At 41.3% G+C, this 18,281-nt stretch overlaps 1 protein-coding gene across 2 annotated transcripts in view; it reads right to left on the bottom strand.

Annotated features, from left to right (window-relative positions):
- The window catches only part of NUCKS1 (nuclear casein kinase and cyclin-dependent kinase substrate 1), a 40,131-nt gene extending 27,632 nt beyond the window's left edge, over positions 1–12,499 (bottom strand). For both annotated transcript variants that reach the window (XM_015417020.1, XM_015417021.1), the window contains exons 1-2: positions 12,241–12,499; positions 1,310–1,359 (exon numbers count right to left, since the gene is read on the bottom strand). In XM_015417020.1, the coding sequence (XP_015272506.1) occupies positions 1,310–1,359; positions 12,241–12,257 (67 nt within the window). In that variant the 5' untranslated portion in view covers positions 12,258–12,499. The remainder of the gene's footprint in view (positions 1–1,309; positions 1,360–12,240) is intronic.
- Positions 12,500–18,281: the final 5,782 nt, after the last annotated feature.

Raw genomic sequence — 18,281 nt, 5'->3', positions numbered from 1 at the left:
CAGAGAGCACTGCGCTCAGGGTCACAAAATCGATTGGCCTCCCAGGTCCTAAAAATGCCAGGCTGGCCACAACCAAGGCCAGGGCCTTCTCAGTGGTAGCGCCGTACTGGTAAAATGAGCTCCCAGAAGAGATCAGGGCCCCCAGGAACTTTTACATTTCCACAGGGCCTGCAAGATGGAGCTTTTCCACCAGGCCTTTAACTAAGGAGCCGCACCAAATAACATCAAATAACTGAGAAGTGACAGTGCCCTGGTCCTTGGCTTACCACCAACAGCCTAAATATAGAGACCAAGACGAGCCAATATAGATCATCTGATTACAACACTAGTATTGGTTCTGCCTTCTGTAATCTTTCTTATAAGTACCTGATCACTTACTAGCACTTTATGATAATGTAGAGTTTTATTATTTGTTTTAAGATTGTATATAATTTGTTACCTATATGTTTAATCTCTTTGTAAGCTGCCCTGAGCCCGGCGGGGTATAAATAATGAATGAATGAAGTTATTCACAAACTCTTTCGTTTCTCAACAGTTGTCTGCACTGCATCCACAAGCATTTTTCCCCTTGTCCTCTTCTTCCATTGCTTTCTCAACTCCTTCTAGCATGAGCTGTGCCATGTTGAGTCCCACAATATCCATCACCTCTACTTTCATTGTCTCATGTTTTAAGAGGTTAATTATGTTTCTATACTTTGTGGAAGATTTCACCAAATCACTTTTACTCTTAGGAACAAAGTCCTTAAAGTACTTCATAACTAAACTGAAAACAATCTGTCTTCTCACTGGGAAGTCATCATGTTTTCCCAAAAATGCAGTAATGAAAACAGAACAACACAAACTGCATTCACAAAAATCAAAGAAATACTGACTTTACTGACCAATTTTTTAAAAAACGGACAAACTACTGACCAAGATGAAAAAATTGACTTTTACTGATTTTACTGACCATTTTCCACCTCTGATTAATGTCAACTACTAATTGAAGCTAATTAGCTTTATATGTCCTACTAAGTTCTTATTGTTTCTAATAAATTGGCATTTGTCTTGCATGTATTAGAAACAAACTGAACTTGGCTAATAAACCAGCATTAGAATTGCACTCAGGATTGCACCATACTTTGTTTTCACTAATTATCACAACTTCATCTACTAGACAGTAACAACAGCATGTCTGTTTTCCAACTACAAAAAACCTTGCAAGGGTTCCAGAAGGCTTTACTTGGAACAGAACAATAAAGAACTATGAAAATACATGCTGTTACAGAAGAGTCTCAATATTTTCCCATCAAGATCAATAGTTAGTTACCTGCATCATCTGATTCCTGAAACTGTGAGTAGTCCACCACCTTTCTGTTCCTGGAAAAGCAAAAAAGCATACTAGTTTAATCAGAATAAAATTTTGATGACTGTGGTGAGTTTTAATAACCAAGACTATCATTTCATTAGATATTTTAAATATAATTGCCCTTATGCAGTACCCTCTGAAACTAACTGGCTGCCTTTCAAAGCTTTTTGGAAAGTCCAACTGATCCAGAACACAGCAACCAAGATGTTAACAAGGGCCTCTGGCAATTAACATAATGTTCAGTGCTTAAAGATCTTCACTCCCAGTAGTTTCCAGGTATAATTCAAGATTTGTGATTAAAGATGTAAAATTTCCAGAAATTTTGAAGCCAGGTTTTTTCGGGGGGAAACGGAAATTTTTGGAAAAATTGAAAAAAATGCTACATTAGCATTTCTTTTGTCTTTTCTAAATTGAAAGTCATTCTGTTACTTTAGGAACATAAAATATGACTATGGACATTTTTACTTGGCATGAAATTATCACAACTAGCATATTAAAAATATAGTGTATCCAAGCAATTATTACAAACAGAATACCCACCCACATGCAAAAACAAAACTGAAACCTTTTTATTTTCTTCTGACAATAGCTCCTCCTAAAGGAAGAAATGCATCGTAATCTTGCATTGGAGAGTTCAGTTTGTAACCTAGGACTTGCTTGTCCTCAGTGCACAGAAATTAGATCAATCTGATACCATATATATATATATTAGAAATGATTTGGAAAATATTTGAACACCTTGTCTTAAAATATTTTATTCAGCATGTTAAAATAAAACGTTCCATAGTCAATTTATTTTATTTTTTCAATTTTTCCAATTTTTCGGAAAAAAACAAAAAAGGCTTCAGGAAAAAAACGGAAAAACCCTGGTTTTTCCCCGAATTTTCCCGGTTTTTTTCCGGGCCTTCACATCTCTATTTGTGATCAAGGTAAGTAAAAGCAGGTGAAATAGTCACTAAAAGCCCTTTTCTGGGTGCTTCCATCTTCGGAACTTAAGCAGATGCATATTAGCAATGGGGGCTTTTTAGTGGATGCACCCCGATTATGAAAAATCCTTCCCAATCTTTGGTTGGCCAATGAAGTCTTCCCTACTCACCTTTGTGCATGCTCTTTTGTTTTGTTTCACTAACCCTGTTTTTTAAAGCTGCTAATTAATGCTGGTGTTTTATGCCTTGAATGCCTCATGGGTGGAAGCACAGAAAGGTGGCATATGTAAATATAAAATAAGTAATGCCCAGGAATTCCAATTTACACACTTAACTAGACACAAGTAAGAGCCGCCTCCATTCTTTTAAGTCCAACAGGTATAGGAATCTCCAGTATTGAAGAACAGATCAACTCCAATTGGCACAGCATCTCCTGCGGCTCCCTTCTCCAGCAGCCTGGTTTAAACCAGAGCACAGGAGAAAGTGAGCCCAACCATGATCTCCTATGTTGCACAGAGCAATATGTCGCACAGCAGCTCCTGGGACTTGCTTTCTCCTCCAGGCACCCAAAAGGATTGTGGTCCCTTCAAACACGCTCTCCAAGTGGTGAGGTGTCCAAGGAGCTGTTCACACGCGGCTTGGAGAAGGTGTCTAAAAGGTGCTTGTCTCTTGGGGAAGGCGTCCAAAGGGAGAAGGCATCCAAAGGGATAAACACCTTCTCCAAGCAGCAAGTGAACCTGCAGACTGGAGGTGTCCAAGAAGCTGAAAAATTTGGCAATCCCAATTATTTCCCAAATCCCAATACCATACCAAACCAATACTGGGATTTGGGAATATCAGATAATACTGATATTTTGGGGGTTCAATATACCAGAACATGAAAAATGCCGATTTATTTTTTTGGGGGTGCACACCACTACTGCAGAGCTGTGCTTACATCTGCATGCCAAAAATTGAGAAACCCTCCCCTCTGTAATTGAACTGCTGACAGATTTTCATGGTGGCCATTTCCAGGGACAGCTCTTGGGGTGGAGTAAGATACTAGGTGAGAGCTGGCAGTAGTACTTGGCCTTCAGTGAAAAAGAGAATTAATTTATATTATTGTTTCTAAGAACTTGCAAGCTGCCTTGGGGAAATCAGTAAAAATCTCCTTCCACTAGCAGAAAATGTAATTGGAATACAAGTCAACATTTCAGATTTTACTCTCAGAAGTTTAGCAAACACTGTTAAGAACAAATATAACCTTGTGGTTATTAAAGATTGACAGAAATTGCCAGGCATCCCAGCTCGGCATGCTAAATATTTTCAAATGTTGTTCTGGACCTGTTCTAACCTTCCCATATTCCCAGCCCTGCTACTCATTCATCAGGTCTAACTCTCTTCTTTTCTTGCCCACCTATTGTACACCATAAGGTCCCTGAGTAGGATCCAAGGGTACCCTTTTGACAGTGGATGACATGTCTGTTCATACAAGGGAAGTCCACAATTTCCACAAGTTTCCCACTCAAGCTGCAGCTCCTGCACTGCATCCAATGCTATTCCAGGGAACCCAACACTAAGGAGCAGTTTTTCAGGTGACACAGGGGCTGCAGGACAGAAGGAGACGGAAAAGTAAGTGGAGTGTTGTGGTTTAACAAAAAATCCAACCCTCTGTATTTTGACCACCTTCGTTTATTTTTTGTGCAGCACCTAGCAGACTGTAAACCTGTGTCCCTCAAACTTTGGAATTTAAGCTTGTCCTTATAAACTTATGCAACAATTTAGCCTAATTTCCAAGCCAAATATATAAATTTAATGAGCAACTGTGGAAATGAACCAATGTGCACAACCTACGTAATTCTGTATGCAAAGTCTGTGGACCAGGATGAAACAACATGAGCAAGAAAATATAAAACACATGTTCTCTGACCTTATTTATCAGTTCCTCCCTCCAGCCCTGGTGGGAGTTACGAATTAGGGATGTAAGTGATAAGGGTCCGTTTACATATTTCTGCAAACACTTATGTGGGTCAATCTCTCCTCCCTTTTAATTAAGGCTGTTTCTTATGTTTAAATGATGAAAATTTAAAGTTTAAACAGTTTATTTTTTTATAAGATCCGTGCACCTTGGTGTTTAGTCAAGCCGGCCACATGACCACGGAAATGTCTTCGGACAGCGCTGGCTCTTCAGCTTTGAAACGGAGATGAGCACCACAACCCTAGAGTCGGATTCGACTGGCTTTCGAGCAAGGGAACCTTTACCTTTTTACTACCAATACAGTAAGCTCAGGGTTAAAAATTGACTATTTGCCTGAAAGAAAATGGTTCCCCATCAAGACAAAATAAAGTCTTGCTACCTGATTAATCAGGAACTGTGTCCTGCCAGTATTTCACCTCTCAAGCTGGCATTCTCACACTACCCTGCCTCAACAATACCCCACAATTTACACGCTAACTTTTTAAAAGTACTGCCACAACAGACTTGTTTGCAGCACTGTTGTTGTGCATGATGCTCCCAAGTTCTCAGGAAACCCAAAAGAAGCTTGTTGGAACTGGGTCCTACAATCCTGAGTAACAAGTTTCAAGTGAATAAGTGGCACAGCTTTCCAGGGGCACTCAAAATGCTTTCCATTACAATCATTATAGCACATTTGAATTTGGCTGATAGAGGTAGCAGGTAGATTAGAACTTTCATGGTGCAGCGGTAGGCAGGCCATACTGTAAACAATGGAGTTTGTTTAAAATTATTGTTACCTGATACAGAAAATCAAGCCTGAACAAACCAATTAATTACTAACACCACCTGAGAACATGCGTAATTTAATGCACAGAGATTGGTCCACCCTATATAAATAACAGCAGTATTTTGCTCACTTGGTGCCCTGTATCAGTACAATGAATACAGGTAACCTGGAGATCAAACAAGCGGGAATTAATCTTAAGAAAACAGTATTTTTATACCCCACTTTTCCCTCCAAAGCTGCTTACATCCTTCTCCCATTCTTTCATTTTACCCTAACAACCAGCCTGTGTGGTAGCACAGGACTTGTGTCTGACTGGCCGAAGATTACCCAGTGAGCTTCCACAGCAGAACAGGGGTTCAAACCTGGGTCTCCCACATTCTAGTTCAGCACTCTAACCACCACACTGGCTCTCAGATAATCTGGTGGCAAGGGCAATAGTTTCCTCAACACAAAGATTTAAACTTCCCTTGCTTCCTATTCACATCTTGAGCAACATTCACAGCCAGCAGCACACTCAGAGGTCAATCTTTCCTTCTTATCCTACCTACAAAAACAAAATAAGGAGGCACAGAGTCTTCCTCTGATGGCTACTCTTCAAACTGTGTACTTACTATCACCCTCTAGTAAATATTAATCCCCAAAATAATTCATTCACCATTGGCCAGCATCTATCATTCTTCCTCTCATGTTCACTTGAGAAGAGGTACATTGATCCTTAAGGATCAACATGGCATATTACTACACTCCGTCAAGTAAATATGTACAGCAGAATAAAAAGCAGTTTGCCATCTAATCTGAGGAGTAATACACTACACTGATTCTCTTCTTTAAGTAAACCATTTGGATAAGCATAAGCTTCCATTCTGTGGAAACATTTTTTTAAAACACAGAGCAAATTCTAGACTTCTAAAGAACTGGCTAGGATGGGGAAAAGCAATAATTAAGTTCAGAATATTTTCCTCTATTGAACAATAGCATAAGACGGCCAAGCTCCATGACTGGAGGTTTAACCCCCAATCTCAGATATTTAATGCAAGAACACCCTGTGGTGTAGTGATTAGTGTTAAATTAGAACCAGGGAAACCAGAGTTCACATCCCTGTTTGCAATGAAGCTGAATGCATGACCTTGGGCCAGTCATTTCCCCAGCCTAACCTATCTCCAAAGGGTGCTGTGATAATAAAACAGGAGTACCCCAAGCTCCTTGGAGGAAAGGTGAGATAAAATGGCACTGAATAAATCCCCTGTAATTCTAACTGATAAGCAAAAAACTGCTCATCTAGCTCCAAATCCAATCTCTGGCTATAATAATAATAAAACATCTAACACACAATAATACATCTAACTTGAACATGGAGACTGGTACCAGAGCTTGCAATAAACCCAGATGCCAACTTTGCTGCCACATATACTCAGACAACACAATCACTGGACCTAACAATATCAACTATACCATCTCAGGCTCATTCACTTGCTTCTCGTCTAACATTATATATGCCATTAAATGCCAACAATGCCCTTCCATTCTCTACCCAGGGCAAACAGGTCAAACCCTATGCCCAAGGATTAATGGACACAAATCTGACATGAAGAATCACAGGACTGAGAAACCTATAGGACCTTCAACCTTCCAGGACATTTAGTGGGTGACGTCAAAGTAGCTGTTTTATTGCAAAGGAACTTTAGGAACATACTGGAAAGGGAAACTGCTGAATTAGCAGTTATCACACTTGGAACAAACCCCCCCCCCGGACTTAACAGGGATAATGGTTTCTTATCTCACTACATATGCTAATCTCAGTCCTTACATCTGTATTCTCACCAAGAAGGGCCATATAGCCTATTTATTTTATTGTATTTCTTATTTCAAATAGCAGATTGGAATAGTGATTGTAATGTAATGCAATGAACAGTAGAATGTAATGTCATTTGGAATGGTAGATTGGAATGTATTTCTCTGGCCTGGTGACAGAGGAGACATGACACTACACAACCAATCGCCCCACCTTAAAGAAAAGGATGCTGTTGTAGTTACCTCCATGCTTGAGAGGAGACAGATGGAGCATTACAACAGGGTCTCAGATAATTACTCTCAGCATTCCACAATTAAGAAGGGTACATTTACACATCAATCTCCAATTCTGATATATTTATTTGCTTCACTATGTTTCCCCACCGGAATGAAATCCAAACAAATGGTGACCATATAAACTAAGCTTATTATTCCTGTTTGGCCCTTGCATCTGTTAAACATCTTAAATAACTTGTATGCTAATTGCTGCTCACCCTCTGCCTATATGTATGGACTGATAGCACACGAAAGCTTATACCTTGAATAAAACTCTGCTGGTCTTAAAGGTGCCACCAAACTCAAATTTTGTTCTCTGGATGTAAGAGAGAGTTGATGGGGGTGGGGACATATTCCCTGACTCTGATTTCACAGTTCCAGGATCCTGTTTGAGGCACTGCCCTTTCACAGCTTCAAGAGTCAAAAACTGCCAAGTAACAGTCATGCATTTTGAAACTTTATTAGAACAAGAGACATTTTAATCAGCAACCTGTTTGATACTTATGTTGAGTACACAAATAAATGAACTGTGAAACAAATTAACATAAAGCAAAGATGCCTGAAGTTACAGGGGGTGGGAAGGAGGGAAAATCTTGCTTGAGTAGTGGGCAAAGAGCCCTTACCAAGAAAATTTTAAAAACACCCTAACAAAATAAAAAGTTAAGATCCTATCTACAGTCTTCCCATTAAAACCATGAACAAATAGAGGTTTGAGCATGATAGGCACAAATCTGATTTTGGCATGCTCATGTGCTGGCTCCATCCCTCCTCTCCTTAGAGCTAAAGCATGATCAAAGACTTCCACTCCAATTTATATTCAGATTTTAACATACAATTCAAGGTTATCTGTTTCTAAACCAGGATAAACCAAAGGAAAATACCATTATTGTCTATGAGCCTGTATCAGACTGCAAATCAAAACTGCCTCCCCATGACAATAGCCATTAGCAACTCTGGAACAGAAAAAAGGATGGCACATTTTCCTTCCAAAGTTAGTAACAGCATACGTGTGAATATAAGAGGTTCTGAAACTGTGCAATATACAGTGCTCCCTCTAAGCTGTGGAGTCTTGTGAGCAAAAATTCTACTTTGTGAGCTACTGACATTAAAGTTGTGAGTGAGCAATTTGGCTACTGCATAAATTAGTTTGCTCTGGAGCCATCCTTCCTGGACGAAGACAAAAATGTGTGAGCCGGAGGATAAAAAACTGTGAGCTAGCTCACACTAACTCAGCCTAGAGGGAACACTGAATATACTCCCCTCTCTGTGTGGTCCTGATCCAAACTGTGACTATATATGGTTACAATATACTTTGTAAAAAAAGCAGGAAAGGGCATAGGATGAGTCTGTTAATATATCCTGTCCAGCTGGACTCAAAAGAGCTAATAGACCAAACAAATAAAGCTGCTCTGGGCCACAACAGTCCTAACCTGTGCTAAGGTAGATTCATTCTCTGCGGATAATCACAGATTTGGACTAATGGCAAGTGTCATGACTACAAAATAAAGTTAGCTATGTTTAGGGGATGCTTGGATGATTCAGGCATGATTTTATAGTCAGATTTTAAAATAAATTATTGTTGTGGAATGGAATAATGTGGTTCTATCCAATTACTTGTGGAATTTCCCCCCTAAAGAGATTCAGAAGGAACAGGCAAGCCTGGTTAGCTCCTGAATTCAATTTTAAGTTTATATACAACAAAACTCTAACAGCAAAACTATTGTAAATTAAAGCCCACTGTAACTACTCATCCAGACAGCTACTTGGTTATGACATTATGTTAAATTGTGCCCCAAGGACATTAGATACAGAGGATGAAAAGCAACTCAAGCCACTGTTGTGCTCAAAAGCAAAATACTAATAAAGTGATCATCAGGGAAGCTGCACTCCCAAGTAGGGACATATAGCCCCACCTCCTGCCAGATCATAATTCATTAAGTTTAAATATTCAAGTATAAATCCAACTAACATGGGATTCCCTCAAAAACAATTTTCTGGTATTCATACACATTAATTTACCTTCCAGTCTACCGCCACTTAAATTTCTAGTTAATATGCAAATTTTAATTGCATATTAAATAGAAATTTAAGTGGGAGAAGACATTTATTTCAGATTGGACATTTAAACTTCAGCAATTTTAGGCACCGTAAGTAAAAGTCCTTTGCAAACTGGATTGTGTCTTGCGGAACTGTTCTTTAATGTGAGCAGTTACTAGCTAATCTTAAACAGTCTCATATTTTGGTGTTTATAAGTGTAACAATGAATACAATTTTATTTTTCTGGTGGCCCACTGTCCCACTTCACCATGCATAGTTCTCCTCCACTGAACTCTCACTACAGCTCTGTGGCTGTGGTTATACTAGGAGAGTATAACTGTCCCAACATTTTATGGCAAGCAGGAATTTAAATCTGGGTCAGCCCAGGTCTAGTCCAGCTTCTAACCATTACACCTATATTGGCTCCCCACTGATGAGATGTAGAAGATACAATGGAAAACTAGTCTTTGGCAGGGGCATCTTAAATTCAAATACTCTCTCAGGTGCCCTGACCTGAATAGCCCAGTCAAGCCCAATCTTGTCAGATCTCGGAAGCTAAGCAGGGTCGACTCTGGCAAGTACTTGGATGGGAGACCCTCCTTGGAATACCAGAGGTGGGGGCAGGCTTTATTCAGCCACCTCTCTGAATATCCTTCAGGCCCCCCAGTAGGGGTCAGTCACCAGAGGTCACCATGACTTCCAGGTGCACACACACATAAAAATACAAAAAATAATAATCTCTCAACTGTTAAATTCACACTCTTATGTGGTCCTCAGGAAAAAGGAAGCGGATTGATCCCACTCTAACTTTATCTAACATCACTGTGGGACTTAACTTGTGGAGTTCCACAGGGCACAATTCTATCCCTCATGCTTTTCAATCTCTATGTAATGACCTTATGACAAATCATTCATAGCTTTTGGGCTGGTTGTCATTTATATGTATATGATACTGAGTTCTATATAACCTTATCCAAGGCTCCTGGTGATGCAGTAGAGGTCCTAAATTCCTGCCTTCCTGAAGTGGTAAATTGGCTAAGAGTGAATAAATTGAAACTAAACTCTGACAAGACGGAGGTAATGATGGTTCAGAAGGCAGAGATCTTGAAGGGCATTATGTTCCCCACTTTTGATGGAGTTTAGCTGACCCTTACTCCCTTGGTTAAGAGCCTTTGGATTATACAGGACCTAACAATACTGCTGGGGAAGCAAGCTAGTGTAGCTGCAAAAAAAAGGCTTTCTTCCAACTCAGCATAGTCCAAAAATATGGCTTCTTGCCTTGAAACAGCTTTTTGGCCATGTTACATTGAGACTAGACTACTTTAATGCACTGTACATTGGTCTCACTGCAAAATCAATCTGAAAACTTCAGTTGGTGCAGAAAGCCACAGCTTGGCTATTATGTTGTTTGAGAACCTGTATTTATTTGTTATGTTCTGAATTAAAATCGAATAAAATATTATGGTTAAAAAAAATCAGGAACAAGGCGGAGCCACACATAGCACTCCCATGCAACAGTCACTCCACTGGCTGCCCATCAATTACTGGGCTCTGATTAAGGTACTGCCTATCACATACAAAGCCCTTCAAGACCTTGGACCCTCGTATTTGCGAGACTGCCTCTCCTCCTATGTTTAGCTTGCTAAAACTACTATGTAATCTTATATCATTTAATGTGTAATGTGTACTTATGAACGAAGTTTGAGTTCAGTGGCACCTTTAAACCCAATGAAGTTTTATTCAAGGTATGAGCTTCCATGTGCACACACACTTCCTCACACACATGTGCATACGAAAGCTCATACCTTGAATAAAACTTTGTTGGTCTTAAAGGTGCCATTGAACTCAAACTTTGTTCTACTGCTTCAGACCAACACATCTGCCCACCTGGGTTAATACTTATGCTTTGCTTCAGTTCTGTTTTTAGATTTCTAATGGGTACTACAACTCAGACTCTATTGTACTGTTTATTAAATGCCCACCCTATCCTATTAGTTCTATTGACTGTGTGTAATCTGCCTTGAGTCCAAGCCAGAAAGGCACACTGAAATAATGTAAATAAATAAAATAAATCACTTAATTCCCTGGAGGAAGAAATATAAATGTGATACCACATACTTGGATGCAAGTAAGAAATAACCAGAATGTACAGTATCACAACTCTATACTCTTTGCTGACTGAATCCAGGGCCACATAAGGATACAAACTTAAGTGGCAATGTAATTGAAAAAGATCAGATCATTACAGGTCACTGTCTTGTTCATCTGGCCCTCAGCCACAAACTTACAGAACAGTGGAAAAGTGGAGCAAGTGATCAAAGATGTCACCCAAGACTAGAACGGGACGGTCAATATTCTTTAGGTATCCCTTATTCCCCCAGAAATAAGCCACGGCTAAGTGAACCCTGTTTGCTTTCTGGATTCTCTGATCGCTTCCTACCACCCAATGAGATCGCAACAACGCGAGACACCCCACCTTTATGCATGGAACTCCGATTAATTCCACACCGCTGCAAAAAGCGCAGTTCCCTCACAACGTGCATTGTAAATGCACATGCGCTCCTTCCCACCAGGGCGCACTCTTCTGCTACGAACTCTTCCTTCTCGCAAGCAAGCACCTCCCTACGGTGATATACAGCAACTCCGTACGAAAAGTCCCAATTAAATACATATCGCCTCTCGACGACATAACTCCAAACACGGGTCCAAGCTAACAATACATTCCCCCATTTCTCTGGAACAATAAATGCACACGACTCATCCGCACGATGCGCATGTGGCATGCCTTCCTTCTCTCCCTACAGTCGACATACGCGCAGTGAAACCCTCACAGACCTTTCCTCCTCCTTCCCTCATACAAACGTGGATCTTTGTCTGTGCTAACCTTCAGGGGCAGCACTGCACCCTGTTGAAAAGAACCCGCAGGGCGGCGGCGGCGTGAATTGCCCCCCTTTTCCTCCTCCTCCTCCTCCAAGAAGCATGCTGCATACCTACACACGCCCCTCCCCTCTCATCTCCCGCCATGTCCCGCTTCTGGCCTCCCCTTTCTTCCCCGCATGGGACAGGCCCCGGTTCGTTGGCTCCTCTTCGGAAAAGACGTGGGTGCCCCGAGGCCCTTCTCCATTTCCGAAAGGCTCACCTGACGGGCCTGGACATCTTGGCCGATTAAATCGAGGCGGGCGCTATCAACTAAGGAGACGAAATAGGCGAGGTGAGTCCGAGGAGGCCTCGCTCGACTTCCCGCGGGGCCGTTGGTCCCCGGGCCCAGCGACTCAGGCGGCCGCCCCGCGCAACAGACCTGGCCTCCTTACACCGTCAATCGCCACCACTCGCCGCTCCCCCCTGCAAAATGGTCGCACTTCGTCCAGCAGAAGGGATGCGCCGTGCTGAGAGGGCGGTACAACCTACTCAGCTGGCATCTCCTACCCCTTTTTCTCAGTGGCTAGCTCGCGACATTGCCATTGCCCATTGGCTTGTTCGAACCATCACGGAAGCGATGCCCCGCCTCTTTTCCTGCGAGCGGGAGGAGTGGAGGAGATGGAGGAGAGCCCCTCGCTAAAGCTACTATGAGAGGGGACAGCCAACAACAGCCAGAAAAAACGGACAAGATTTTATAATGACAGATTCGCTAGAGGCTTGCTTGTTTGGTTTAGTATTTCCATTCTACCACTCAGTAACGGGTCGTTTTTTTGCCCGAGAGAGTTAGCCGAGAATTTTGCTGTTGGTTTTAGAAAAAATAATAATCTCCCCTCTAAACAGCAGATTCGACAACAACGTCCAGGCTAGGTTTTTGGAGGGAAAAGAGAATCAGGTTCAACCCCACCCCACGCGTCTATGACACCTATCGCGATATTTCATGCTTGTGCGTCTGTCGTTTGGGAAGTCCTAGATTTGCTAGCGAGCTTCTGCGAAGTCTTAGGCGAAACAGCTCTTCCTTTTCTCGCAAAAACCTGGCAGCGGTCCCCCCCCCCTCGACCCACTGCTCCCATTCGTTGCTAACTTGAGCTTCCTCGCACACTCCTTCCCTACCGCTGCCTCACAGAACTCCACTCCTCCTGTCATTCCGGTCCAGAGCACTGATTCCAGTCCCAGGGAACTTCTTTTCACTCTGGGGGCTGCCAGGCCCAGAGCAGGTTTCTTCAAATCCATCCTGCGTTTTCATTGCAACTTTTGTGTGCGGTAATTTCAATGCAGCCCATACAAATTCTAGAGATGCCAGCCTCCAAGAGGGAGCTAGGAATCCCCTGGACTTACAGCTCATCTCCAGACTACAGAGATAAGATTCCCTGGAGAAAATGGATGCTTTGGAGGATGGGCTGTATGGCATTGTACCCCAGCGAGGTCCCTGTCCTACCCAGGCTCCATCCCCAAATCTCCAGGAGCTTCCTAACATGGAGCTGGCAACCTCCCCCCCCTCCCCCTCCCCTTTTTTTTCATTCCTGTCATTTGTTTTAGTACATCAGGTGACAAGAGAGATCTGTGGTTGGGAAGCTGAGCGGCTCTGGTGAAGGTCTCTTGCCTTGAAAATCCTATGGGGTTGCTGTAACTCAGCTGCAACTTGACAGCACTTTCCAACTGCAGCTTTATAGTACAGTTTACTCTAAATTTGCAACAGTCTCCTTGAATGCATCTTGCAAAAATCATACTGCCACTTTAAGATGTGTTGAAAGTGGTATACTGTGGATGTGTTCACCATCAACATACATATATGTTAACATCATTGGCAAGAAGGGTTTCAGTCTTGTTTGTTTTCATTTTAATCCTGCTGTTTCCAACTTTGTTCAGGGCTGATTGGCAATTAACTTTACTGGGTGGTCTGCTGCCCTGAGTCTCATCCACTCCTACCAAGGGGTCGATAGGAAGGAGCACAGCTGCACCCAGTTTTACCCTGTGTAAACCTGAGCCCAATACAGTCAGTGAGGAACTGCACAAACACATTCCTGATCAACTTCAGCCTGCTAGCCTGAACATGGTGTAACCACCAAGGAGAAGCATAGTGGCATTTACTTCCACCCTTCTGGCCTGGGCACAGCCTACAAGGAAGAGCATGGGGCATGGTAGTCTCTGTTTTCTGTGATCACACCTCATTCCCTTACCTCTAAGTAATATCTTTTGTCATTCAGACCATGAAACATTCCACCTTAAATTCCAGCTGGCTTCCTGTTCTTTCTCAGTGGAAAACCCTTCATGGCCTTGTCACCACCTATCAATCAAACGCATTCCTTATTCCTGCGCATTCTTTGTCTAGCAAGTAGCATGGACCACAACCAGTCTGTACAATCTACTTGGCAGTCACACAAAAACATCACTCTACAAGCCCACAAAATTAGGAACCCACTTTGTTAATGTTTCACATATTTGATTTATCAGTAACTAGAATTTGAGGGCATCCAATGAAACTGATGGGCAGTAGGTTCAGGATAGACAAAAGGAAATACTACTTTACACAGACAGTGATTATGCTGCCAGAGGATGTAGTGATGGCTACAGGAATAAATATCTTTAAAGGGGGATTTGCTGGTATCCATCTGGCTCTCCAAAGCGGAACATGTAGTGGGTGGAAGGCTACGCAGGTGGGCCATTCTCTCTTGGCTGCCCACCTGAGTGCCACCATGACTGGTTTTTGCCTCAGCTTCCTTTCCTCAGCTCAGCTCACCAGGTAGATGGTAGCCTGGTCGAGCCAGCCCAGCTGTTGGTCTGGTCGAGCGGGACTCTTTTTCTATCTCCATGGCGTGGGGGGGGCACTGTGACCCCAGTGGCAGCTTTTCTCTGGGAGCACTGCCGTGGTTCTTGCTGCCTGCTCTGAACATGGAGGAGACCATAGGTAACTGGTTTGTGGGGGAGGGGGCCCTTTCTACAGCTCTTCTAGCGCCCTTTTATTTATTTATTTGTATTTTATTATTTTTGTGACATCATGCCTCCTCAGTGCCTCCCACCAAAATTTTTCTGGCTATGGGTCTGCTACGAAGATTACTAAATTAAATAAATCAAATAAATGAAAACAAACCCATGGCATTCATTAGTGTCACTGGGTGCCTACATACTGATTCCATGTGCCAATTATCCCACAGTGGGCATCATATGCCCAATTAGGAATACTCAGTCTCACTGGCCATTTTGTTGTCCCCTTGCCCAATGCTCATCTACTTTGGGTTTATTGTAAATATTAGATGCTGCTGTAGAGTTTTGCTGTTTCAGTATCCCCCCTATCTATTCAGTCCTCACAATTTTTGTACACTAGTCTTATCTTTTAAAATATATTTAATTTTCTTGAATTATATACACACGCAAAAGCCAACAACAAAACAAGATCATGAAAAACCTCTTATCCAATATAAAATCTGTCTTGTTATGGTGATGTTCCAACCAGAAAACCCCCCAAAAGAAAACATATAAATGAGTAAGAGACGAAGAATAAAAGAAAGAAGGGGGGGGTGCTTCTATCCAAGCTGGCTGAGACTTTACATATTTATCATTTATTCTGTTTCTGTGATATGTATCCTCTAATACAAGTATTCAGTGCCTCATTCAAATTTTCAGGTAAGGCTCTCCATCCATTAAAGAAGGCGCTTAACAAACTCTTCAAACTCTTGTCTGGAAATTCCCTTAAATTAATTATAAAACTGTTCCATTATCTTCATCTTTCTTTTTTCTCCCCTGAATTAATATAATATTGTTTGTTAGTTTTTCAGGTGCTGCTATATTAATTTAGCACACCACATATCCAAGGAAATCCCCTTAGCACTCTTTCAACATTAAGCAATAAGCATTCTAGCTGCGTCTTAAAAAAAAAAAGTTCATAAGGTACACTAGCATTACCAACACCTACAATACCATTTGTTGAAGCTGACAATTCTTCAAGATTGTTTACATGATCCCTAAGGGAAAAAAACTCTCATTGAAAGGGCTTGGTGGGTTATACAGGTCTTTAATTGGCATTTCAATTGCCTATTTAATTGCAGATTGACAGTAATCATCATAGGACCAAAAGCAACACTTGGTTCCTCTAGGGCAGTGTTCTGTGAGTACTGAGTTATGTATTCTTCAGCTGCAATAAAATTGTTCTAGTTGGAACACAAGAGGATACTGAAGTATCTTTCAGACTTGCAACTCATAAAAGTTGACATATTTGATTGCTCATGACTGCATCCACAAAAGTCCTAAATGGCTATCTGTCTTATAAATCACAGCAGCTTTTTTATCTTTACCAAAAAAACAGATACAAATTGCATTGTCAAAAAATACAACACCCACATTTGTGCCAGAATGTCATGAGTGATAACTGGCCTCTATTATGTCTGCATACACTCTGTATCCGTACTGGTGGTACAGCAAATCACTTTGAAACCATGGCAAAGAGGACAGGATAGATTTCAGCAGAGGCTTTTCTTTGTGGCACTGGAACCAGTTAACTAGCTAAATCTGGCTGACACAACCAATACAGGAAGACACAGGACAGTCCACTTGAGCTGCCTGTGACTATACTTAGCACCCATCCGTAGGTAATCCACACCATTCCCCAGAATTCTGTATCATATTTGAACAACGGTTACAGGCGAAGAGCCAATTGCTGTTTTGAACATATTAATTGATTGCTTTTATATCCCACCCTATCCTGCGAGCTTTATCTACAGCCATCTAAGCCTTTACTGTGTATTTATCCAGGCATGACAAGACTTCTATAACCCTCCAGTGAGCCTCAGTTCACTCTTTGGGAATTATTGCTGTGGAATCCCATAGATATTTAGTGGTGTGCTGATGTTTAGGGTAGCATTCTAGTGTAGAAAGTTCAACTGAAGCACCGTATGGATAGGAATGATGGTCCTAAAACGAGCCACTCTTAATTTACAACATGCACCAATCGGTGGGTTCAAAGAGTACTTTTAGCCAGTTCAGTGACACACAGATAGATATTACAGTAGAAACAGGGATGCAAATATGCTTTAGCTACACATGTGGAAGTATAGATCGGTGTCTCTTATTACATGGAATGAGCTACTGAAAACAGTTGCAATCACTCAGAGTACTCTGTAAGGGAAGTTATCTGAAGAAGTGTGCACGCACACAAAAGTTTGTACCCAAAATTAAACTTTGTTGGTCTTAAAGGTGCTGCTTGACTCAAACTTTGTTCTGCTGCTTCAGACCAACATGGCTACCCACTTGAATCTACTCTAAGGGAGCAATTCTAAGCAGGTAAAGTAGTCTTATGATTGCAGCACAAGTTACTAGGAGGGCAAATCACTATTTTAAAAAACAAAAATCCAACTCTTAAACCTAGTTGCTGTTAGGATGAATGAAACAAGAAACTAACAGTAGTTGAACAAGCAATGTCATACATTTTATTTCAGATTAAATTCAGTTTTTCCAATACTGCACTGGTTGTTGATTGATGTAGCTAAAAGCACTGTTGTCACTGAGACATAAAAACAAATACTTTCACCTTCAAAATACTATATTAATATGAGAAGAGGCGCTGCATACCACCAGTTACTTAGTGGAAGTTTTCAATCAATAAGAGCCACTCAGTAAAGATTCTAGTTGTTTAAGTTTCATTACTACACAATGTAAAGCACATTTAACTGAAGAGCTACATATTAAATACCAATTTTTATCAATTGGATATTTGCCCCATTCAAGATCTCTAAAATACGTATTGCCTACACTTCACTCAATGTGATCCCACTAACTGCTGCAATAGACATGCAAGAGTATCATGTGCTGAAAGAATCAAAGATGTAATTGTGGAAATCCTATACCGTGAAATGCGAGGGGGGGGGGATGTCTGTTGCATTTCCTTTTTAGACCTACAGCACCAAACCACGTGGTCAGGAGGATACCATGAGGACATAACCTAAACCCTGCCATATCTGGCTTACAAACAATTTGAGAGAGCAGGAGAAAGTTCAGATTCCAAAAGAAACTGTTTTGTTATAACTCTGTTGTTCAATTAAACATACATAAAGCACAATAAATTGCTGAGCTCAGAATAGTCTCTTTACAAACCCTACTTTATTGGACACCAGGCACCCTTTTCTTGCAAGCTAATGGAAAGTTTAAAACAATTTCCAAGGAGAAATGCAGATCTCCCTAATGGAGAAGAAAACAGCAGCTGCACCTTGATCCCATTTCTGTAATTGTTTTCAATTTACTTACAAAACATAGGAAAATGGAATAAAAGTT

The sequence above is a fragment of the Gekko japonicus genome, unplaced genomic scaffold (genome assembly GCF_001447785.1).
Source record: "Gekko japonicus isolate JY-2015 unplaced genomic scaffold, Gekko_japonicus_V1.1 scaffold522, whole genome shotgun sequence".
NCBI lineage: Eukaryota > Metazoa > Chordata > Lepidosauria > Squamata > Gekkonidae > Gekko > Gekko japonicus.
Note: the sequence above shows the minus strand (reverse complement) of the source record. Positions and strands in the feature narration are given on the sequence as shown.